The sequence below is a fragment of the Ambystoma mexicanum genome, chromosome 5q (genome assembly GCF_040938575.1).
Source record: "Ambystoma mexicanum isolate Mex_15411 chromosome 5q, UKY_AmexF1_1, whole genome shotgun sequence".
Classification (NCBI taxonomy): Eukaryota; Metazoa; Chordata; class Amphibia; order Caudata; family Ambystomatidae; genus Ambystoma; species Ambystoma mexicanum.
Genome location: NC_090933.1, coordinates 1,189,928,479 through 1,189,954,013, shown reverse-complemented (window position 1 = coordinate 1,189,954,013; position 25,535 = coordinate 1,189,928,479). Strand labels below are relative to the sequence as shown.

The following is a 25,535-nucleotide window of genomic DNA, read 5'->3' as shown; positions in this document are numbered from 1 at the left end:
AAGCCAATCAAGGCTGTTGTGGAGAAGTTATATGACAAATCATCCTGACCAAAATAAACACTGTAGCTATTGAGGAACTGAGAACCTGTTCAGAGAAGAAGAGAATCCTTTAATCTATGTGTTGGAGCTTTCTGTTGAGAAGTTGAACTTGGTTGTGAATCAGGATTTCCTTGTGCTCTCTTTTTGGACTGTGAAGCAGAATCACATTTAAAACCTAGGGAAGGGGAGTTTGCCGAGGTTCCGAAAAGAGACTTTGGTTACTTTATGAACTTAATCATTATTGTTTTGAACTGCCATGTATATCCTGGTTTATTTGCTGTTTCTTTAAGTGTGAAGGACAGATATCTTTTGTCAGAGTGTTTCCTTTAGTTTATTTTAGGCAGGGAAATCTATGTCTGGGTATGTATAGTGAGGCGTTCATTCAACCTAATAATATAATAATATGGCATATGTTGAGAAAACTTTACAACGTGGTCCGCCTCACATTTCTCACCCCTCACAATACTGTGGGGCAAATCCATGTAGACAGATCTGGTCCACTTACTCGCTGTGTTTTAAATTCAAAACTGGATGGTACAGCAGTTTTTCCTGTCATGCTTCCAAAACCTGTAATTCTCCTCCGGAAAGGATTCTCAGTATCCCTAACAGCTCAGTTGTTTGATTAAGAATTAAAAATGGCTGTTTCTGTAGCATGTTAATCGCTCTGTCATGAAATATTGAACTACCTGTGACTTGCTCATACTGTGTATGGAGGCAGTTAAGTTTGTTTTGATTTGTTTTTTCTGTGTGGTCTTCTTATGCCCCCCACCCAATCCAATCAAATCACATATGTGCTGCTCTAGTATACTCCTTTTCATCCTGTCCCTACTGAAATCATCTTTCCTTGCTTGCTTCATAGTAACCATTGCTCTACCTATTCTTTAGAAGGCCTCTGCTGACCCAAACAGTCTGTCCCTGTCTGTCTTGCCCCCAACATCTCTAAAATTCAGGTGCATGTAGTTGCCAATAGGGAGACTTTTCAAATTTCAGTAAAATCTGATTTAATCAGATGTCTGCCCCATGGAAATTATGTTCCCTTTGGCAGAGCTGAACTTGATTACCCTGAATTCCTGCATTAGTTTGACCATTAAAAGCAAGGTCAGCACTGCCATTGAATTGATATATTCTGTCATATTCGTACGTGAATATGATCCTGACTGAAATAGACCATGTCATATGTTCCCCTTAATATTTATTTATTGTATGGGTCTTTAAGTAGCAATTTCTAGTTCATTATTGGATCCCTGAATCTACAGGGCTGAAGAACATCAGTCACTTGCCAAAGAAGAACCGGATGTACTAATCGATCAAATGGCACCTTCTATTTTACATTCCTCCATCAAACACTAAACCGTTCAAATTCTATTGGGGAATGGACTAAGGAAAGTTTTCAGCAAAATTGAATTGTGCAGTTCTGTTAAAGAATAGCAGAATTAAGTCTGTGATTTGGAATGCCTAATTCCAATTGAAACAAATATCCAGCTCTGTTTTTGGCACCAGAATGTATTTAACCGTCCACTTTGGTAAATATGCATACTTTATATTTTACCAAGGGCTTTATTGTCATCTGTTTGTAAAATGCATAATTCCTCAAGTTTTTTTTTAAGAAGCTGCACAGTTCTTTTTCCCACATGCTGCTTTGAAAATTATGAATATACTGATAAACCTGCCTTTGTTCCCATGTGTCTGACCTTTCCTCTTACAGATTGCATTTACCTTTGGGGCATGACTGTCTTAGAGTTCACTGCGATTTTAATTGGAGTTGTTATCTTGGGCCATCTACTTTGCCTTAAGTCCTTAATATCTGTATATGATTATTTGTATTTTTGTTTACGTAATTCTCCTTGTATATTACAAATGTGTATTTACAAGGCCAACAATGCAAGATAACAAGGGCTGCAGAAGGATACTCTGTACGTTTTGCTTCAAAAGAATTATGCATAATATACATGCAGCAATATAAGATGTATTTTTGTCTACACTCGAAAAAAACAGTTTGATTTTTATTATTTTAAAGCAAAACAATGATAAACATATTTTGAAAAATCTTCCAACCCCTGAAAAAAACACCACCAGAATTAGAAAAACATAAACATTGAAAACAGAACAATGGCATCAAGAGTATGTGGATCATACACACAGACACAATGTTTAGGGTTTCTTGTGTTTTTCTTTGGTGTTTGCATTTACAGGTTGAGGGTCAAGTAAGAAACGTTTGAAGGGTAGCCATGCAGCAATGTCTGTGAGTAATATCTTTTGCATCCCGTGCAAACCAGTCCCAAAAGAAAGTTCTTCTTTTTGAGGCCCAATAATAAAATAAGCAAAAGAAAGCTCCTGAGTTTCAATGGTCTCTATATTCTGGGCCGCTCCAGGTAATCCTCTGGAGGGTTGGAGATGGTGGGTTTCAGTCACTTGCAGTGCCCCCTTTTCTGGGGTGTTTACGTGCCCCTACACTCCCATGAGTCGGCTGGAGATGCAAGAGGTGGTTCTCAATGTGATCTAGTGTCTTGCTTGGTGTCCCTAAACACCCCCTTTCTAACTATGTCCCTCTTTAGCAATACATTTCCTTAATAGCTCTCCTCAATTCTTTGTTGTACTCCAACACTTTACTGTGACTTATTCTGAACTCATGCAACGACAGTGGAACTAACGCCATATGCTTGTAGCACCCCTCTGTTTAGGCCTCCAATCTGTATAGGGATCACGCCCTGCCCCCAGGAATTGCCCTTCATCCATTTAGTTCTGTGTACTGGATTTGGGGGAAGCTATTGAGGGATAGGTCTGTTTGAATGGATGCACAGTTTCTGTACTTTTCAGTGGCCGCTCGCCAAGGCAAAGCCTTTATGATGGGACAGCACCAACTCAGATCGGAACAGGCATCTTGCATGTGGGAGGTGCCACTGCGGCCCCAAGCATTCACGGGTCCATCTAAACATTTCTGTTACTGGTCTTCAAATCTCTTCATGGGCAAGCTTGACTACTTTGCTGCTTCCATCACGTGCTAAACTGCACCTCATCTAGCACCATTCTCAATCTCCATACACCCTGAAATAAAAAATCCCACCAACATCCCCTTCACATTGAGAGACCGCCCGACATCTAGGCACATTCTCCAATGTCTTTAAACCCTTTCTACAAGGCTAACTACACTTAAACCCCTCCTCTGTAAATATCCCTTAACTGCCCCACACCTATTTGTTTTTGTCCCCAATACATGTTTAACCTCACTCCTAGAATATCTTGGTTCATTTCCCTTTGTGCATATTTTGTTGTTGGGCGTCTGCTAACTTTATTGCCCTGGCCACGATTTGCACCTATGCACATGTTTCTTGTCAAGCAAATATGCACCCCAATACATACAAATAAAAAGCCATGGGAGAATGGAGTGAGGGAGGAGGGACATGGCACACTGGCTAGACATTTGGCAAGAGAATGCCTTTTGGATTGATAGTGTCACGACAGGGCTGGGTAAATGAATGAGAGGGTCTTAAAGAAATTAAAAGGGAGCAATTCGAGCTTGCAGGGGGGCTGTAGTTCATCCGGCAAACAGTCCCTGACTGCCCTGGATGCCTCATCCTGGTGTTCAAGTAAAATGTCACTCCCATGCACTTAGTTCTTTTTTTTTCCCGATCTTGTCATTAGGACGCTCAGTTCCCCCGCCTACTGGACTTGTGGGGCACAGATTTGCTTCAGGTGTTGCACACCTGCATCACATTTCACAGATGTTGCTGGGTCCAGGGAGCTTTGAGTATGATCTCCACAATACTGGCAACCGCCTCAGCCACTGTCATTGCCAGCAGACAGGTGATCATATTGCAAGATCTCTCTACTCGCTTCCTCAACCTCCTGGTCTATTCCACTTACTTCCTCCTCCTCAATGCCCCCTGCGATCTGACCCTCCTCATCTCCCCTCTTAGCTTCTCTTTTTCTCCCCTGGGTTGCTCTAGCCTTGTCCTAGTCTTTCATCCTTCTCTGTTCTCGCTTGTTCTTAATTGTTCCTCACTTCTATCTCGAGGTGCCTCTGTTCACTTATTCCTCCTTTACTCTCTACACCTTTCTTCCTATCTTTATGCTTTGAGATGCCTTTTCCACACTCTTCCCCTCCTGCTTTGTCCCGCCTCCTTGGCTCACTTCTCCCCTCCAGATGTATCTGTTCTCCCCCCACTATTTTCACTCATCCCTCTTCTGCTGCTTTGCCTTGATCCTCCTCCTGCTCGCTCTGTTCTCGCCCCCACCTCGCCTCGCCCTGCCGCTGCTGTTCTCCTTACAACACCCATCACGACCAGCTTGCTCCGAGACTGGCATTTAGGCTTGCACGGATCTGTCTCCTCTGTAAAACATACTGAATGAACCAAGCAAAGCATGAGCCATGCTTACTTGAAGGGGCGTCGGCTGTTTCATTGTCACTTTAGGTGCATGTTGGTTGATGAAACCTGCTTCACAAAAAAACTCATTATGAACAACAGTTGTGGGGGATACATTGCTTTTCAGGTTAGTTGTACATTGATGCCTCTACATAGGTTTTCCATCTTCGATTTCCCGAAACAAAAATATCAGGATAAACAATGATTCTTTAAAAGTCACAGACATTTTATTCAGATATGGAGCACTGTTTAAACAAAGCCAAGAATGTTCCTTTTTTTCACATGAGGGATGTTATTCTGGAAGGGCATCGTGTGATAGCCCTCGTCTTTCAACACTTTATGATTAAAGAACGCACAATAGTAAATGCCAATAAATAAATTATGAATCACGGCCCACACGTTTTAGGCCTTAGTGGGACTGGGAGTAATAAAATCACATGATTCGAAATCTGTAATTTATTTCCTTGTTTGGAAGTCTGCTCCCAAACTTACCCATGTGTACGGAGTCAATGACGTCATGGCAGTAGAAATGGAAGCCGGTATTACATTAGGTAGCATGTCATCATCTTTCGAGTAGGTGCACATGTGCGAAAGATCTGCTCAATTTCATTCATAAGAGTCCCAGTCATGGCGCAGAGCGACCAATGAAGGTCTCTGACTTCCGGTATCCTACCTCCACAATACGGAAACCAAGGTGGGTAATGAATTATTGAGCAGAAAGAAACATTGTGATTCCTTTGTGACCGCCTACTTCCTGATCTATAGGAAACTAATAGTTTTTGGAAGCCTAGGCGAGATTAATTGTCAGTGTCCATATGTCAAACCTTGTTTCTTTTCTAAGCATTCCTCGCGCTGCGCTGATCGCTTTGCGCCTCACATGAGTACATACCATTTTGCCTTAACATATGTCTACCCGTCTCTGAAGCGTGAAGGTGAAGCGAGCGTGGAGGGGGTTCTTAATCAGCTGATCCTTGAACATCTCCAGCTGGCTCCGCTCCAGTGGGGTGAGTACACTGAACATTGACGATCTGCCACACTGTGCATGCCGTGTCTGGTCTGAGGCTCCACCACATGTGCTCAGGGATTTCAGAAGTAGCCTCATTAAGCCAAGTAACCGATGAACCCAGCAGAGCAAGTCCAACTCAGTGGCACATTGAACTCATATGTTTAAATATACACAGCATGTCACCTAAATAAATGTCAGGCTTGCGCAGTTAACACTTGTGTGTTCACTGTCACGTTGTGCGTATGTATGTATTTATGTATTTATCTATATAGTAGAATAGGTAATTTCCTCTAGCAAGCCACACACCACAGCACCACCCAGTAGCTATCCCATTGGCGGGATGCAACAATAGCTGAAAAGTGTGCATTTTTGCTCCATGTGAGATGGTCTTTGACTTGCATGACTTTATCAATGAAAGACAGACCACTCTCAAGAAAGCAGACGACCATAGAAGAGTCTCACCCTCCTTGGGGGTTGACATTGCGGTGCAGTCTGATATCCTTGTGATTGGAGCATTGGGCATGTTTAGCAAGACTCCATCGATGATATGGTGGGTTTAAAAACGCGTGGAAACACCCTTCTAGCTGAAATGTGTCCATAGAATCGAATTCGATCCTTTCAGCATGTATCCATCCCAAGAAGCTCTTGGTTGATAAAGCCACGCATAAAATAACAGAGCCCTATGTGACAAAGACCATTTCAAATGAAGTAAAATGCTCGCTTTCCAGCTAACTTGCATACCTACAGTGACAGTGCCTTCCTCAGTAGCGCTGCGCTGGGGGTTATCGGGGCTAGTGGCTGGCGCCGTGTCGTGTATGGTTTGCACAGCTGAAATGGCCTCTTCTACTCTCACAATTCAGGTCAACAGGGCTTTTCATGCATCTTTAAATTCATCATAACATTAGTACTTTTTGATGTATCTTCAAAGGGAACGCTGCACAGTGACATTCTCCAGTGTCCACATTGCCTGCAATTCAAAGACTACAGTACACTCAGATTGAAGTGGTAATTCTTTTATTCGCATAGCAAGAAAAGGGGGAAAAGTATCCCTACTACCTAAAATATACATGTATATAAGCTATAAGAATACAGATGAACCCTGGGTTAGGATTGAGACCAGATGAGTCAATATCATTTAAAGTCTATGTGCACTCATACGAGGCAAATTTACCCAGGGCTGAATTCAAGTTAATAAAGTCATGCCAGGAGGAGACAAATCTATACTTTCTTTACTGGGGCAGGAGTGGCATATATATATATACTGTTATTCTCATTTGTCAAGGGCATGTACAACATATTGCTGGTCTCTTGCCCCGGCCATAGACTGGAAGGAATTGAGGAAGAGGGAAAAGTCTTCTGCTGAAAGCCAGATCTAATCGCTTTGCTGAGAGATGTATGCGGAGTGCGGTTGGTACCTGAACACAGAACATGAGTCAGGGTAGAGGGGCAGGACCCATGGTAAGTTATACAGGGATTCGGGTGTTGAATACATTGTGTGGCTATGCAAAACCTCTCAGACGTGCAACATTCAGGAGCTCTACTCAACCAGTTAGGTGTCCCAAGAGCGAATCGGCAATCGATGCTGCGTGCCTAGGGGTGTTATGGATGAGCTTGCAGAGGCCAAGACCACAATGAAAGGACATAGCCTGTGTGTCCTCACCAATTCTTGTTTAGACCAATTGCTAATGTCAGTGTTGGTGGTTTGAGTTTCTGACCAGTATTGGGTATAAGAGTTGTAGGATGATCAAGGCTAATAGTCCTATAGTGTCGTTGAGAGTTCGGGTGAATTAATCACAATGGTGAAGGCCGAGTAGTTTGTAAAGTTTGACAGATCCCTTTAATTGTATTATGAGACCATATTAATAGTTGTACCTATTATGACATGTTTACATTGAATTTATGAACACACAACATTTTTAGTCTTCTAACTGGTTGAATATCCTTACTATATGGTAATCATTGCTTATAATTCACACACATGATCTTATTTGACTAAATATGAATATTGAGCATTCAGCAGTTTAATATCTATAACAATCAACCAACATGCAATCTTTTAGTCTAGTTACCTTATTTAAATGACAACCTAAAATGTACTGACAGGAACATCTGTGACCAAAGAGGCCGCATCCACTGGCAAAATGAAATATATGCAATTAAAATGAAAACAGGGAGCAACTTTTCTGCTATTTTTAAGTTTTTCAATTACTTCAGTTGGCCGGTGGGGAGTGATCACCATGGTCACCATTTGTGAAATCTTGCAAAAACATTATTCTGTTAGCTGATAGCCTAATTAAGGCACCAACTTGTTATTCGTTTATCTCTTTATGGCATAAATAAAGCTTGGCTTTTCACTTTTTTACACACATATTCGATGCATTGAGAACAAAATGGTGCTGAATTTGCTTAGCCCTTTTTCAGTGTGGGACATGAGGTTCTGAATGGAATGCTTATTCTGAGAATGTTTCTGAAGGAAGCTGTTCTTTCTATTGTGTTAGGAGCTGCTTAGTTATCGTTTCTTTTCAGCGCACTGTATATATCGCACAAGAGGTGCTCTGTTAATGACCTATAGATGTACTGTAGCAAAAACAAAAGTTGATGGCTCAAAGGTTTTGAATAAATCCTAACCATGGGCACAGCTCTGGGCAACCCTCCAGACCACCGTTTTTCAGCCTGCCAAGCCATTACAGAATGGGAAAGACCATATGCATTAGCGCCTATACACAATGTGTTTCATAGCCTGTCAAGGAGGGAGGGAACATGGGAGGAAACAATTACATTCGTACAAGTCCTTGAAACAATTAGAATGTGAAAAATAACTATCATAATCAGCCTGCCGACATTGCCGATAGTGCAAGTTCAAGGAACAATTAGGGAGAAAAGGGTGAGGGAGGAGTGAGACAAACCAGCAGTAACATTACTATGCCTGACAATTGATGTAGTGCATGAATAACCAGAGGAGGGCAGGGGAGGAGAGAGGTAGGAGGAGAAGAACAAACAAGCAAGTATCATAATAGGTCAGACAAAAATATAGAATAGTCCAGGAGGGGAGTGGGAGGAGAAGACAAGGAGGGAAGGGGTGGGGGACAGACAAGCTGCTATCAGAGCTATAGGGACAAATGACAGGAGTAAGTGCTAGTGATCAAACAAAGAAAGGAGGGATGGGAGGGCATATATGGGAAAGGGGGAAGAGGGCAGGTGGCTGCAAAAGAAAAGTGGCTACGATTACTAAGCCTGATGGCAACTGGGGTATTGCCAGACTGTAATAGGAGGAGGTAAACTCACGGGTGGCAAGGGGCTGGTGTACCATGATGAACAGGGTTAGACAGGGCATTCGTTGTAGGCCTTAGGTGGAGGGCTGGCAAAATCCTGCTGGTCCCTCATTGGTGTAAAGAAGCTCACATACGGCCAATCAGGATGAAGGAGGAAGTCAGAGGAGCATCAGATAAAGAAAACGTCTACCCCCTTGATTAAACACTGCCATTCTCTGCAGTGTACCCAGATTACACACTTATCTACATTGCACAAGGTCCCACTGGCCAGTGTTTAGAGGATTGGGAGTATAGCTATGTATCGATTATAACAGTTCACTGGCTACTGATGCACACTTTGTGTACGATGGTACATTTCATTCATGTTTATCACTGAAATGATCCTTCATTAAATACCTAATGTAGTAAGTTATTTTATTGTTGTAATAAACTCATCTGGATTTTGAATCATTCAACAACTCGGTGGCATGACACCAGGAACAACAAAGTTTGTTTGGATTTTAAAGTTTCGTGTTTTAACAGTATAGTAATTTCAGAGTCTGGTTGGCAGAGGTGAGGGGTTGAGTCTACGGTGGCCCAGATCGTTGAATCCTTATGTGATTTTACAAATCTGTCCGTGAAATTAAAAGGGAGTTAAATGGGAGTATAATTTGTCAGTAGGGGAGAGGTGTAGAGGTGCACTAACTTGTCTGGTCTCAAAATGAGGGACTTGTATATCACTCTAGATATTCAAGATGCTCACATGACATTAAACATGTGTACAGTGTAAGAAATCCGCTTCAGGTGCAGATGGGCATTAATCACAAGGCCACTTGGGAAAAATAACAAAACAAAAACAGAACCATGTATCACTACACAGTAGGCCCAAATGCACTCTTAGGGGGACAATAGTCCCAATGTAGTTTAGTTGAACAAAGAATCGGTTGCCTCACCATTAGTGAGGATAATAATTTACATCAATCATTGTGTGGTTGCAATATAAACACAGTTCAGCTTCAATACACATTTAACTATTGCTATTCCGTAACAAATCACTAACAGCATTGAAATGTTGAAAACAAAATATATTATCGATCACATAAGATTTTGAATGTCCATACCCCCCAATTGGTCCATCCAATTGGAGTTAAGGACAGTAGGGTAATCATACATAACCAAGAAAAGAGTCTTTGCTACCAACCACATACAGTGTTATCTCAAATTCCTTCATTTGGGATAAAGTATATTCACAACAACAATTTAATCAGTGTCTGTGTAGACTCCAATGTGTCTAGATGCTCACACATGAATTTTCCACATTAGATCATACAATCCTTTTAGCTTCTAGCTTTAGACATTGTGATTCACCTTTTGTTTAAACTGCATTCAATTGTGATGCATTTTAGGGGAATGAATACTGATTTCGACTTGATGTGTTCCGTTTAAACTTTATGCATTGTGATTTACCTTCTGTTTAAACAACATTCGACTGTGATGCATTTTAGGTCCCTACTGTATCTATCTGTGTACTGTGGTTATAATGAACTGTATTTGGCATTAGTGAGGTTTATTTCTCTGATCATGAGGTCCCTTTGGCAGCACCAATGTAACACTTTGGGTGGTCTAGAACACCCTGCAGGGTGATGCGGAGTGAACACTTAGGTCTTCCCTCCAGCCTGCTGGACATTAGACAATCATCCCCGGAAACAGCATTAATTCTGCGTAAGAGCATTAGATTTGGGGGCACACCACAGCGATTTCTCGGCCGTGGTTGTGCCCCCAGTCTTGCTCTTCAGCTTAGTATTGTTTGCTAAATATGTTCCTTCCCCCCTCCCTTTTCTGAACCGGCTTTTGGCTCGGCCGGTTTAGATTTAGGGAAGGTTGCCTAGGCAACATTACGCCCGAGGCTCACACCAAGATGGAGGACGCGGCCATGGCGCGCACGGCAACCATGGCAACGTTACAAGCACCAGAAACAGCATTAATTCTACTTTAGACTTTTGGATATGGGGGCACACATTACATAACATTGTATGTGGTTGGTAGCAAAGACTATTCTCTTGGTTATGTATGATTACCCTACTGTCCTTGACTCCAATTGGATGGACCAATTGGGGGGTATGGACATTCAAAATCTTATGTGAACGGTAATAAATGTTGTTATCAACATTTCAATGCTGACAGTGATTACGTTATGGAATAGCAATAGTTAAATGTGTATTGAAGCTGAACTGTATTTAAATTTAAACCACACAGTGATGGATGTAAATTATTATCCTCACTAATGGTGAGGCAACCAAGTCTATGTTCAACTAAACTACATTGGGACTATTGTCCCCATAAGAGTGCATTTGTGCCTCTTGTGTAGTGATACATAGTATAATTTGTCAGCCCTGTCCCATGGTTAATTTTCAGTGGGTCCCATAGGTCTAGGAAAGTAAAGATGGCTATGTCGTAGCAATTAGAGTTGATTGGGATGCTTGAAAACGGTCCAGGGGGAAAGAAAAGGGGGCTGGGTGGTCCAGGAAAAAAGGTTTGGCTAAGAGGGATGATGAGAGAAAAAGTTAATGGAAGGGGTTTTCCCCGGCACGTGAGAGGTGGGTGGAAGGGGTTTACCAGGTATGTGAGCCGTTAGTGGAAGGAGTTTGCCTAGTATGTGAGAGTTTGGTCGAAGGGGTTTGCCAGGTATGTCAGCGGTTAATGGAAGGGATTTTCCAGGTACATGAGCGGTTAGAGGAAGGAGTTTGGCAGGTACGTGAGAGCTTTAGAGGAAGGTGTTTGCCTAGTATGTGAGAGTTTGGTCAAAGGGGTTTGCCAGGTGTGTGAGCGGTTAGTGGTAGGGATTAGCTAGGGGTGTGTCAGGTACATGAGCGGTTAGAAGAAGTGGTATGCCAGGTACGTGAGCGTTTAGTGGAAGGGGTGTGCCAGGTACGTGAGTGGTTAGTGGAAGAGGTGAGCCAGGTACGTGAGCGGTTAGTGGAAGGGGTGTGCAAGGGACGCATGAGGTTAGTGGAAGGGTTTTGCCAGGTATGTGAGCAGTTAGTGGAAGGGATTTGCCAGGTACGTGAGAGGTTGGTGAAGCGGTGTGCCAGGTACGTGAGTGGTTAGTGGAAGGGGTAAGCCAGGGGTGTGCCAGGTACGTGAGCCGTTAGTAGAAGCGGTATGGAAGGTACCTGACGGGTTATTGGAAGGGGTTTGCCAGATACGTGAGCGGTTAGTGGAAGGGTTTTGCCAGGTATGCGTGAGGTTAGTGGAAGGGTTTTGCCAGGTACGCGTGAGGTTAGTGGAAGGGGATTCCAGAGCTTCAGAACATGGCTCCATTACAGACTTTTCATAGATCTGGTCCTTACTTTTTGCCAGAGTCAAGGTGCAAACAGCTACGCTTTCAGCTGGGATTGCGGGTGTGGCTGTTCACCATAGCACACATTTACATCTGTAAACTAGGACTTTAGTAGCTTGAGACTACGTTTAACCTAACCAAATGGCAGAGTGACGTCAAGCCTTGCGACCTGCATATTTGCATATTGAGCAGTCTCTACACCCAAGTGCATGGTATTCACATAGAGAACCACCTGCGCCTGTTCTACCAACCCCACACTTGAATACAGTCAGCATGTCTAGGCTCGGGATGGTTTTAGAATTCAGTTGATGCTTCACTAAATACCTGTTGACAGTAAATGACTGTTGCTGCCCTGCTCCCACATTTTCTGCACTACAGCGTTTACGCATACGTTAATGGTACGGCATAATGCATGCAATGGTGGTCAGTGCCCCCCATGTTCTAACTTTGCGGGTGTTATTTGCATTACCCCTTACCTGGCACGTGCCTTGGAAAACAGTCCATGCATATATTGATCATATGCTTTAAATTCCTTTTTTGTTTTTGGACATGCCAGTTGCACGTAATTTGCGCCCGCGTCAGCTATTGCTTTTCTTAGGCGCCCGAGTAAAAGCTATTGTTCTGGCAAAGTGACACCCCCTGGCAAGGTGTCCGTCTATATTTCTGAATGGCAGACTTGACATGAGTTGGTGTGCGGCTCACACACAGCAGATGTATGAATATATGATGAGTGGTTCTCCTTCCCGGGAGCCATTCGCTTCTGTTCCAGAAAGCGTGGGTCGGGAGGGTGTGAGAATCGGGCTGTGTACGCGTAGAACGTGTATTCGCGACGGCTTTGATCAGCACTGCCGTGGCGTTCTGCAGAAACAATTCCCAACTTTTCCTTTACCTATCGTTATTTTGAAAAAACTAGAGCAGGTTGCGGCGAACTGTCGGAAGTTGGGAAATCTATAACGAGGTGGAAGGAATGCGGCCTCTCTGGGCTCCGCGCGGTTGCATTGATTTCCCTCTGCAGGCCTGTCGCAAGCACGAGGCCCCGAGGCGGCGGCAACGTCTACTCGCCTCTTTACTCTTCTGCGGCCCTAAATGGTTTTGTAAGGGATGTTGGGACCATCTCGTTTGTTATGTGTTCTTAGAGTGATATTGTTTCTGTTATTGAATACATCTTGGAGGCCATCAATTACAGGCCAATTAGTAGAGCACTGTGGGGAAAAATAGAGATAAAACCGTTACCAACAGACGTGTCAATTTCTGCAATATTCTCCCGGTTCCTATCAGAGGAAGTCATATCCAGTGGCCAGCAATGCTTGCAACATTCTTTTCCTGTCACGGATAATATAACCGTGCACGAATATGAAAAAATGTATTGGGTTTACATTTTATGTACAGTTATAAGCCATTCTCCATAGAGTTATTTTTTAATAATATATACTCTGATCCGATGCCATCTCTAAAAAAAAGAAAATGAGGCTGTCTGGCCGAATATCTCCCAAGTGTCTTTAATTCAATGTACAGGAGTGGTGCGGAAACAGGTAAAGACGGTTGCCCATGGCAACAGAGATTAAAGTTGTGAAAGAAGACTTAGAGAATTTCCATCTAAGATATCTTAATACCTTTTTTTTGCGCAAAAAAAGCTGTCTTGGAATTGGCCCGCTTTTTAGGACTGTCCAGAAACACTGGTAGACACGTAGCGGCACGGGTGCATGATATTATGGATATAAGGCACGGGTGCATGATATTATGGATATAAGAACCCTGAGTGCCGACACTTGTGACTAAAAACATACAACTAGATTAACCAGCGTTGATAGTTGGATGTAGCAATATGATTTTTATTTTTGGACTTCTCCAATGCTAAGAAGTTGCTTGTCTGCAATGCTTTCTCTGCTTCTCACCGCTGAAACAAGATTGCAGGCCGCTTGGGCATCCAGTCCTCGTTTCTCTCTCTCGATTTCATTTGGTTACTTGCATGCTGCTTCCCAATTCCAGCTTTTGTACACTGTGCCCTGCACCCCCTCTTGTGCTTTAGAGGACCTCCAAGCCGTCTCCACCTGTCTGCCCGCCACCCCTGCATTGAAAACACCCTCAGAGTCATACCTCCTCCCCTTTTTGAAGCTAGGTATGTGCTGCGCAAAGCCGGCATCCCAAAAAAAGGAGAATAATTCGAGAAAGACACTTGGTTTGTGCTTCCCTGCTGGCATTTGAATCTGTTTTTTTTTTATATGGATAGCCGGCTGGCAGCCAGCGAACTATTTTGAATGGGTTGGTTTCTTTATTTGATTACATTATAATACTAAGTTCATGTAGCCCAGATCACATGTCCAATGGGCCATGCAAGGCAGGGACGTGTTGCTTCTTCACCCTTGCATGGCCCATTGGGAAAGCTGGCGGGATGCAGCCCGGGGTAATGCAGCTCTGAATGCATGAAGGGGGTGCTCCTGGTCCTTCCTGCACATTCAGCGTGACTGGGGGGGGGGGGGAGTGCAGGGAGCGCATGTGCAGGAACCAGGAAGCTCTTCCCGTTGATGTTGCAAGGCCCCAGAGAGATATGGTGGGAGCCTGTCCTGATGGCGCCAGGGCGTATTCTGGACCGGTGCTGCTGGTAAGGGAAACAGACAGAATGTCTATATGTGTGTGTGGCTTCATCTAAAGGAAAGACTATATGTTGTAAAGCAAACCTGATATGTATTATATACATGGCTAGATTGGCTAACATTGTTGCAGCCAGTGTGGTTACATTTATTTACTGTGCATGTCATGTTTTACTGGGCATCAAGGGTAAACTAAACATGTGTGTTATTATGTTGCTAGATTGGCCTACATTAGTGCAGCTAGTCTGGATATATTTTCTAAATGCAGCATGGAACTTTTTACTGGCAAAGCCAACAGGAATATGGTCTTATATCATAATACTGGCACGTATTGGTGCAGCCTGCATGGACATATATGGGCCCAGCCAGCATGAAAATACTTTTGTTGTGGCATACATTGTGGGCCATACGATCATGAAAATAAGTTGCAAAATGCTTCTGTGCACTGTTGGTGACTTGCACATATAAATCCGAATGCAAACTCTGTGGCCTTGACCCTGTTTTTCACAAAGTATGCAGTGAAATTCACCATTTGAATACGTTCTTTTTACAATATTCTGCGGGGTTTCTGGGTCGGGAAGGGGATCACCCCGAACCTCCATTTATTGATTTGGGCTCCTTCGCTACGCTCGGTCACTTGCGCATTTCCGTGCGAAACATTTACCACCCTCCAATTAAAACATTCACCAGCCTCCACTCTGTTCCTGGTAAATAGGCATTTTAAAGTTCAACAGCAAATAACCCTCAGGACAATGTATTTGGGGCAGTTTACATATGCTTTGTTAGCAGAGGGCTATCTTGGACATTTTTGTGCCGTCAGCACTGTTTTGTACTTTAAATGGATCCAATTATGTGTGGTAGGCCAGAGGAAGGCGACAGACTAGAATTTGCCATTTCAGAAAATATTATTGTAAATAAGAAAACGCCTCGCTTACCCTGATCTATGAGTTTCCCTGCCTAACACAACCGAACTAAGGGTGCTCGTCTCAATTGTGAAGTCTGCAACAAAGGTCTGCCCTTCGTCCAAAACTAATCTGCACTGACCCTAGCACTAATACTGCATAACTAAAGACCAGGAGAATGACTCTGAGAATGGGTTTTAGCAATCGCTAGCAGCAACTGTAAGGGTGCAGCCACTGAGTGGTTTTAAGCACAGGTTCAGGTTAGTGTGAGGGTTAGAGCCATGATGTGGGAACGACTGCAAGGGTGAATCCACTGAGTTGAACTCAGAGGCGTTGCTGGGGGGGGGGCTGAGTGGGCTTTAGCCCCAGGTCTTGTGCCTGTAGCCCTGGATAGAATCTCAGGTGCTACAACCAAAAGACTAGCTAGCCCGAGTCCCGACAGTGCCACCATTTGTGTAGCCCCAGATCCTTTCCAGACCTATCAACACCCCTAGTTGAAGAAATCTGAGGGTTAGACTCCATGCACAACATGTGTGCAGAGCAGTCAGGTTTAGCTTTTCACTGGCATGGCTTGTGGATATTCTCCCTGCCAGTCTGTTGCAAGAAGGTGGAACTTGCAGCTCAGCTTGTGAGTTTTGTTGTGTCTGGGCTCCTGTTTCTACCGAGTTCTGTTCCTCTCGTGCCCCTGAAAGAGCAAACCGGGCAGTCAGATGGTCCCCATGTTACACAGAGGAGCTCTGCTAAAGTTGAGTGCCTGGATACAGAGCAACACGCTTTCTGGCAGTTGTGGTCTCAATGAATTGTGCATTTCCTCTTAGGTTTGTGAGGCTCTTACCAGATACTTCCAAAACTGCTTGGCAAAGGCCATTTCTTCACGTGTTCAGTACTTTCCATTCCTCCTTTGCCCCTTGCACTCCCCTCCCGCGCCTCCTCTGCCCTGCACTTACGCGCTCTCAATGTCAGTGGGCCAAGTAAGATCGTTGTTTTTCCTTCCTTGTTCCCCTCCCTTGCCTCGTTGCGTCCTGAAACACTTGTGTATGGGCACGATATAAATAAACTGTCATATCATATCAAGATACTGTCATGGCTTGGATTTGAGAGTGGAACAGTTGATAAAGTGCCCTTAGAAGGTTTTTCTGTTCTGTCTCCGAAGATCCTGAATCCTGGTGATATGACCAGGCCAACGATCAAACACACACACACGCGCGCACAGTCCCAATTTCACCCCGCACTGGCATATTCCATCATTCTCAGGTTTTGTCTGTAGAGAGCCTCTCAAGTGCCATGAATGGCACAATGTACTTGCCAATTGGCCCATAGAAGCAAACTGGCACAGTTCTGTCTACTACATTTCACCCAAATGTCAAATCGGGCCAGGAGGATAGCTCCGGGGCAACCCGTTTGTCTTGGAAACAAGACCATGAAGAGCAACACAGGTTTGAATCCCGGTTCGACGCTTAGAGACTAGTTTCCGGTAATAAGCACGTTATAAGAGGTTAATTGAAGTTCAGCATTGCTGGTAGCATGTTGCCTTAGGATGCCTCTCTAGATGTTTTTCGTTAAGCGTTACGTAGAACCCACTGCCCCTAACTTCAATGCCGAGTCTGTTTACACCCCGAAGATCACTAACACATTGGCAATTATCCTGTCTCTTAATCCTCTACACTTCACATGCTGAGCAGATCTAATGTTCACCTATAGAAACGTTAGTATGGCTTGTCACTATGTAATTTTAAGAACATCTGCTAAACGTGGAAATGTAATCTGGAAAATAGAGCAAAAGACAGAATGTTTTATGGGATGGTAACTGGGGTTACCGTTGTCTGCTTGCATCCATCCTCATTTGCAGAGAATGGTATGACGAGCAGTCAGTATCTGAAAGACACAGAAGATGTGTATGGGATGAGATGGTCTTGTTTTGACATACTTTGTGCTTGTTTAAGATGAAATGACAGATTTGGAAAAACCATTCAAGGGTGCCTCTTTAGAAAGATCGTTATGAATCTGATATCCGAGAACGAGCATGAAAAGAGACAAGTAAAGTGGGAATTATGTGACAATACCTAATTTACCGTGTTAATAGACTTAAAATCCCATCATTTAGTCTGCATCCTTACATACACGCCACGATACACTGCACACACTTTGAGTTGTCAGTCACAGCTCACACCTTGGTGTTCTACTACACAGTGTGATGTATGTATGTTAACATCCCTACTCTCAGACACGCTATCTGAATGCATTCATTGTTCAGCTTCCCTTTTGTGTCCCCAAAATGTCCTTTTTAAAATATTATTTTATACTACCAGATCTGCCTAGTGATCAAACCTTTGCATGGCTCTCCACTGCTGCCCTGGCTCCTCCTTTACGCTGAGCATTAGTCTACTCCATCTTGTCTCTGTTCTGGTGTGCTTGCTGTCTCTGTGCTGCCTGTCTGCTTGCTTGTCTTCGATGTCTTTGATGGCGCTGTCCAACTGTCTCTGCTGCCCTGTTTGCCTCTTTATGCCAAGGATTAGATTACTTTCCAAAGGGTTTCTTGGGTGTCATGATGATTGGATTAAGGATTTTTGTCACTGGATATGTGTGCTTCTTGAGTGCCGATAAGACTGACTTCCCAGATCATCTTGTATCTTTTTTCCTGGATTACTTGTACACATGTTTGGTGAATGTGTAGCTTTAGTTATGTTCATTTTTTAAGCAAAGTTTTAGCTTTTGTTCTGGTCGTTTGCTGAGTAAAATAGCTATTGTCACATCGTTTCTAATTTCATCCACCAGGAGAGCTTCTTAAGCAACTCCAATATCAGGAAAATAAGCATTTGTCTAGATTGTATCCACCAGGGCCGCCACCTAAGCAACTTTTAATCACTCCAATAGATTCCTTGTGAAAAGATGCCCCTTTGAGGCCCTCTAAATGGTTCCCCATCCATTTCCATACCGCACAGACGCACATTCAAAAATATATATTTTTTCTATTTTGTTAGATGGCAAACATTTGTCAATTATATGCCTTGGTGTATACAATATGTGACCAAGTTTTCTCTTCAAATTCTTTATCTATCATCAGTCTAGCATGAGCTTGAATATAAACTGATATGGGAACTCATCAGCCATGCAAAACAAGGATCCGCACGATATAGCAACCAGCTTCTCCACCCGAACAATTCCTTTCACCTCAACCATACACCAAATTTGCCCACCGCCCAACCAGAAAAAACCCCTTGCAGTGACCACTTTGGCCTCAATTGGTACCACCTGCATGTCATAATTGTTACTCCTCCTGCCATTTAACCCATGTTTTATCATATTTATCTCTTACCCTCTCTCCATGAAGGCACATTTTTCAAGCGCCATTGCTTTCTGTAGGCCGATATTCGTTTCAGATCCTCTGGTTAGCTTGGGGAAGAGATTTTGTTTGGGGGCGGTTCAACTGTAACAGTGATCAGAACCATGCTGATGAACGGCTTCTCATATCTACAACATGATGCGTCACCCCGCACCCAGATTTATGTCAACTTGGGTTGTTGGCATCCCAGTACAGGGAAGTAGGGGACATGTACAAATCAAAAGTCTGAGCATTTGAGTATTGCATTTTAGACCACATGTGTCTTCTTTATGTCCCATTCTCACAAGCCTGGCAAAGAAGTATTACATTCTTTGTAATATTTTAAATGACATCAGGGGTTGCCCAGCATTAATCACAAATTCCTCATGACTGTATAGTGCCTCCATCCAGCCCCTTCCACAAACATTCCCAGATTGAGTCTCCCACTGTAACAGATTTCCATCTGCAAAGGGGGGAGGGATCTCCCATACTTTTTAAATTGTAGAACCTCTTTTAAATGGATTCTGTCATGAAAGTTAGGTCTGACTTTCAGACAGCGCTCAATGTTTTACATACTGGTGTTGTGTTTGTACCCAGGTGGGCCTTCAGGCCAGTGGGTATTAATTGAACCTACTAATATCCACATATAAGACTCTTGTCTATATAATTGTTGCGTGGCATCAGTAATTGGGGTGCCAGCTACTTGTCAGCAGAAATGGGCTCATGCACATTTGTCCACTAAACACTGTAAAGATGGTTTTTGTAGCCAGGTTTACTGTAAAAGCGGTAGCAGTCTACAAATTGGAGGGGGCATTCATGACTACTTTATTGTGAATTGGTTTACACAGAGTAAATCCTTACACGAAATACAAACAAATAGTATATCTCTTGTATAGTGCCTGTCTGAGTCTGCTGATGTAGTGATGTGTCTGGTGATGTCATGTGGAATGTTGATGTGTGAGTGAGAGAATGCTTGAGGTGAATGGTCCCTCCCTGCCTGGGTGATGGGAGCCGGTGTTTGTCTAGCCTGATGCCTTAATGTCCTGTGTTACTGTAACTCAAGAGCTGCCAATAAACTTACCAGAAGTAACTTAAGTGAGTGTGGAACATTGCTTTTCTACATTATCCATTATAAAAGTATGTATAAAAATGGACATTTCGTAAATTATATAAACTCTTCGATGTTCAATTAATCTTCGTTCATAATCGACAATAACAACCGAATAGCAGCTAATGTAAGCGGAGTACCTGATAGTATCCTTACCCAAAATACATACCCTAACCTTCCGTCTGAATTATGCACAAAGCATTTACAATAAATTTCTCTCTGCTCTGATAATTGCTAGCATTGAAAAAGATGATTTTTGGGGTTCTCAATGTCATCCTCACTACACAAACGATATAATCTACTAGATATCTGGACATCTGCTCTAGCACCCACAACATTCAAGGTTGGGTACAGATTGAAGTGTAATTTCATACAGCTTCACCGCCAGCTATTATTTGGAGATCTTCGAAGATATCCTGGTAAGGATCCCAACTTTGTTTCTTCAACACATTTTTTTATCTATCTTTCTAAGTCCAGCAACTTAATGTCACGTTCTAATCCAATCAGATAGCAAGAATCCTTTCTTTGCCATATTTGGATTTTCTTTACATTGATCAATAGATAGACCTACCTCCCTTAATATATTCAGCCATTCAGAATTCCAGGTATTTACAGTATTGGATGTTAAATTACATAGTGCCCAATTAATGTTCTCATAAAGGAAATATCTAGGTGGATCACAAACTTTTCTTTATATCATCAAAGTGTTCCAACTTGAAGTTGCTGCCGATAATGATAGACCAAATTCAAATCAGATTAAAGAGATGGGTAGCGACCGTGGATGACCTACGATTTGCCTCCAGAGCAAAGTTTCCAGCCTATACACGATGTTGTAGCAATCATTTTACAACCTCTGCTCCGTAGAGCAGGGTTGGAATCTCTTTCAATTTATAGTAGTATCATGATGACCAAAGGGACATTTCCATATTTCTATCAATCCTAGTTATTTAAAGGCTATTGTCTTCGATAGGCGTTTGTTTATTTTTCTAGTGTAGGGAAAGCAAGATATTTAAACTCGGTAACACTGTGATTGGGTTATATGTGATTTTACCGTCAGACATTGGTACATTAGAGAGTGGTACATTTCATTGCGGTCAAAACACAGAAAAACACTGAATTTATTTTTTAAATGTTGGCCCCTCCCCTTACCCACTGATTTTCCACCCTTATAACGCCACTCCAACCCCATTCCGACCCATTTTAACTCCCTACCCGACTACCCTTTATATATTTATTTAATGTTTTCGGTATTTCTCAGTGTTCTAGTCCGCAGTGAAATGTACCACTCTGTAATGTTTTAGATAAATTGACTGGGTACCTGTGATTTCCCTGCATGTTCAGGATTAATCTTGCGCCTATTAGGGAAAAACACGATTTTGGATTTATCCTCATTAATTTCCAAACCATTCAATGCCATATATTCTTTTGTGGCAGTTAGTGAGTGGGTTAGCCCTACTGGGGTGTAATCAAACAGGGCTAGATTATCCACATATAATAACCAATGACTGTGGGTTTCGCCCAATTGTGGTGGAAATACTCTTACATTATTTAGTCTGTCTCCTATATCTGAAATAGGCAAACTAAAGATGCTTGTCTTAAGCCATTATATGTGTATACTCTACCAGACAATGACCCTTCAGAATCTAAATGCACCTGCAGCGACTTGTCTATATATCGGTCCAAGAATTGACAGTGCCAGTCCCCAGGTCTTCAATTTGAACCATCATTTTCCTCTTAACTTAATGAATGCTGCTGTCAAGTCTATGGATGCTCCATATAGTGTGTACTTCTTTAACCATGCTTCTTGTTGGAGCATTTTATTAAGCAGACCATTCAGGGTTGTCCCTAGAATTTTACAAAAGCCTGATTGCATTTTGTCAATCATCCTTGCCTTACAGGCCCAGGCTTCCAGGGTCTCTAGGAGGATAGAGGCAAAGATTTTACCCATAATATCTAGTAGTGAAATTGGTCTGTAGTTTTTCAGGACGTTTCTGTTACCCGTATTAAATATTGGTATGATGTAAGATGTTTTCCACAAGTGGGTACTTTTTTATTTTAACACTTGACTAAATCATTTAGACATTATGTCTGCATATAGGTGGGGGGGATTTTAGGATCAGAGTTTATAGTTCATGTGGACCAATAGATGTATTAAGCTTTCCTATATGTTCCTTTATGGCCTCTCTGGTTATATCTAATTACCACTCAGCTATACCTATTGGGTCTGAGCCCATTTCTTTTGTCTTGTCTATACACATAGCTAGCAAATGAGAGATACATGCTTCTTTGGATAGTGGTGATATTTGAGTGAGGCCTGAATTTCATATTTCTATTTATAAGACCCTAAAAATCCATTGATTGTCTATTAGGCAATATCTTTAGCATGATTTCACTATCTCTCTTTTAGCTATGATAGCTATATATGATTTTAACCAATTTTTATATTGTTCGACAGCACTCTTCATTCATGACTACATAAGGAAGGATTCATCACTTGCATGCATAGAACAAAAGATATTCTAAAATTTGCATTGACCCTTTTTGAAGTAAAATCGGGTGTCCCTTTGTATGTAAGCAGTTTTCAAAATAGTTGTACAGTCTTTGGTTAACGATTTTGAAAAGGTGGGTGCAGAAGTTGAAAGACAATGTTAAGAGAGAGGGGCGGCCAAACCAACAGGTAGGTAAAGGATTTAAAACACCTTTAGTGCTACCGCAAAGAAAGGGCAGCCTGGCGGAACTATGTACCTCTTAAAATGAAGTTCGGTGGCGGTTGTTCCTGGTAGTTCCTGCAGTTCGGGTGATCCAGCAGAAGAAGAAAGGTCCTCGTTGTGGAGGAAAGTTCGAGTTACTGCATTACCCAGGGATTAAACCAGCCGCGGTGCTGCCCGACGAATAAAAAGTATGCTCCTTTAAATTGTGGTCCGTGTGGACTGGTGCCTGGCTATCCGGCCTCCAAGTACAGGGTACGGGAGATTCGACCAAGGCAGGTCCGGGAAGGCGATTGGCAAACTGGTTGGCCCAACCAGCTCAAGGGAAGAAGGCTCTTGCAGGTGAAGATCTTCTCTCATCGTGTGGAGAAAAGTGGTGAGACGCTGCAGCAGGGCTTCACCAGTGGTTCAGTTATTGCAGATGTCTTTGGCTTCTCTCCTCTTCGGCTTCTTAGTTCCAGTGGTGACGTCTTGCTCTTCCAGTCCTCAGGACCATGCTTTTATGCAAAAAGATCCCCATTCATACAGCCTAGCTGTCACTCACACAGTGGAGTGATCATCTTGGCGGGAGACCCTCCAGCCTATCAGGATAGAGTGCGACATGGGTTGCTGAGGCAACCCTGTCCAGGGGTCCTACTCCCCCTCCCACACAATGGACCCACCCCAGACTCAGTGGCTTCGAAAGGAGGTCTTCTCGGCAGAAGCCCGCCAAACGGACAAACAAAGGATCCCCGACCTGGGTTAGGAGTTTAGAGAAAGACACGAGAAAGAAGTTATATTAAAGTTCTGGCAAATAAAACCTACCGGAGTAAAGTTAATATTAAAATACACTGGCAGTATCTTAGAGGCTGTCAGAAAAAGTGGTAGCTTCGAACAATGGGAAAATCCCATAGGAAAGTATTTGCGGTTGAATATTTTTGGTAGTAACCACTGCCACCAGCCAGACACTTTTGAGAGAGGGACTTTACGGTACCCTCTTGAAAATGAACATAAGGGAAAAACTATTAACCCTTTCCAGTACCTCCATAGTAAGATGGGTTGTACTGGTTTTGTTCACAGCGATTGACTAGTAAAGTCATTGGGGACTTTACATGCCCTGGGAGACAGTAGTCAGTCCCAGGGCATGGAGTCTATGTTTGGGGGTCGCTACGACACCCCTGTGTCACTGCACGGAGGCTGCGGTGTAACACATGTGCATAAAGATGGTTCCTATGGAGGGGAGAGAAACTCCATAGGCATTAAACACAAAAATAGCCTAGAACACACATAGCAAAAAAAATGCCTAAGAGTGGGAAAAAGAGTCTCACTCTTAGCAGGAGAAAAAAACAAACCCTTCAAATCCAGCAAAGCTGCTGGGGGACTCTATAGGTAAGGGAAATTAGCCATAAAATGAGAATTCTCCCTAACAAGGACCACTTTTATTTCACAATTCCTTTTCTTATGACATTTGCCACCTTTCAGTTGGATACCTAACAAACCTTCCAATGAGCACTCACGTGGTGCCAGACCACTCTTGTCTACGGTATTGTATCTTGGCTTCAAACTTCAATCACTCATCTGCTGTTTAATTATGCTCAAGTTGCTTGCCACATACACTTCATGCACTGTTCTCTTTAGTTTTCACTATACAATATTGCCGCTTGCAACCTTGGCTGCAACACAGACCGGTCTGGTATCAGTCTCCCCAGCTCACCGGCTGTGCTGACTTCACTGGTGCTGCTTTGTTGTAGGAGCCAAAGACAGTACCACAGCGGCAAACGATTCTCCCACCTTGACTCTCGACCCGGGAGTGCCCTTGGTACCTCCGACACACAATGCAGGTTTCTTCAGCTTTGACTCTAGGTCTTACGTTGCTTATTCTTGAAAGTTCATGAAAGTAACTGTCTTTCGATGAAAAAGGTCAATGGCACTTTCCTCCTTGCAACCCTCTTTAGTCTTGCCATCTTTTGCCTCGTATTAAACTGCTACCTTGGAACTGCTGCTTCCTCGTGTGCTTTGCCTTGCTTAGAGTGTGCTTTCGTGCTACGCCTTTTATCTGCATGGGAAAGTGTGATGGAAGTCAGGTGTGTGTAATGATCAGTAATTACCTGACCATTATATTGGGACAGGTCAGGTATACGGCTCGGATGTTACTCTGTTTTCTCTCACAGTGAGCTGTCCGTGAGAAAGTGTTTGTGTCGGAAAAGCGGCGGGGAAGAATGTGTTGAGTTCCTAAGTATCACTTCCACTCCCCGAGGCCCCCTCACAAAGGTGATCCTCCCGCACTGATCTGCCCCAGGAACTTGATCCAAAAACGATGGCCGTGCCATGGCCACCTGAGAGAGAGATCCCGGTGACTAGCGGGTAAGTCACCTTAACATCTCCCTCCCCCCCTAACAGTGCGAACTGGAAATAGAACTGAAGAGACTTTCTTTTCTACGTATTTGAAGGATTATCCATCTTGGAGAACTTTTGATTTAACAGGAGAACTTAACATAACATTAAGATATCGTCCAGCAGGAGGGTGAAATAATTCTGTAACAAGACGATACACAGTTTTCCTTAGTTTACTTTAGAGTGTAAGGGACGGCAATAGGCTTGGACACAGGGCAGTTGACTTTTTACTTTATGGGACATCTTGACATTCCTTAGTATTTTTGTTGAGGCAGGGCAACCTTTCTTAGAAATAGATCATTTTTTTTTTGAGATGACAAAATTACTCAGTTGAGTTAAGAGTCAATCTGAGAATATATATGTACCGTTGCAGTTATCTTATATGAATATTCAAGGACAAATGCTGTCAAGATATAATCAAGAATGAAATATTTTGAAATACCTTGCGCAACATCATATCTCGAAGTAACAAGCTACAACCTTAAGTAATGAAGTTTTAGAGCAATAACAAATAATCAATGGGACACGTAA

The 25,535-nt window shown here is 42.9% G+C and overlaps 1 protein-coding gene across 2 annotated transcripts in view; it reads left to right on the top strand.

Annotated features, from left to right (window-relative positions):
- TRAPPC9 (trafficking protein particle complex subunit 9) overlaps positions 1–25,535 on the top strand; it is a 3,490,818-nt gene that overhangs the window by 2,480,662 nt on the left and 984,621 nt on the right. For both annotated transcript variants that reach the window (XM_069621680.1, XM_069621681.1), the window contains exon 21: positions 5,317–5,407. In XM_069621680.1, the coding sequence (XP_069477781.1) occupies positions 5,317–5,407 (91 nt within the window). The remainder of the gene's footprint in view (positions 1–5,316; positions 5,408–25,535) is intronic.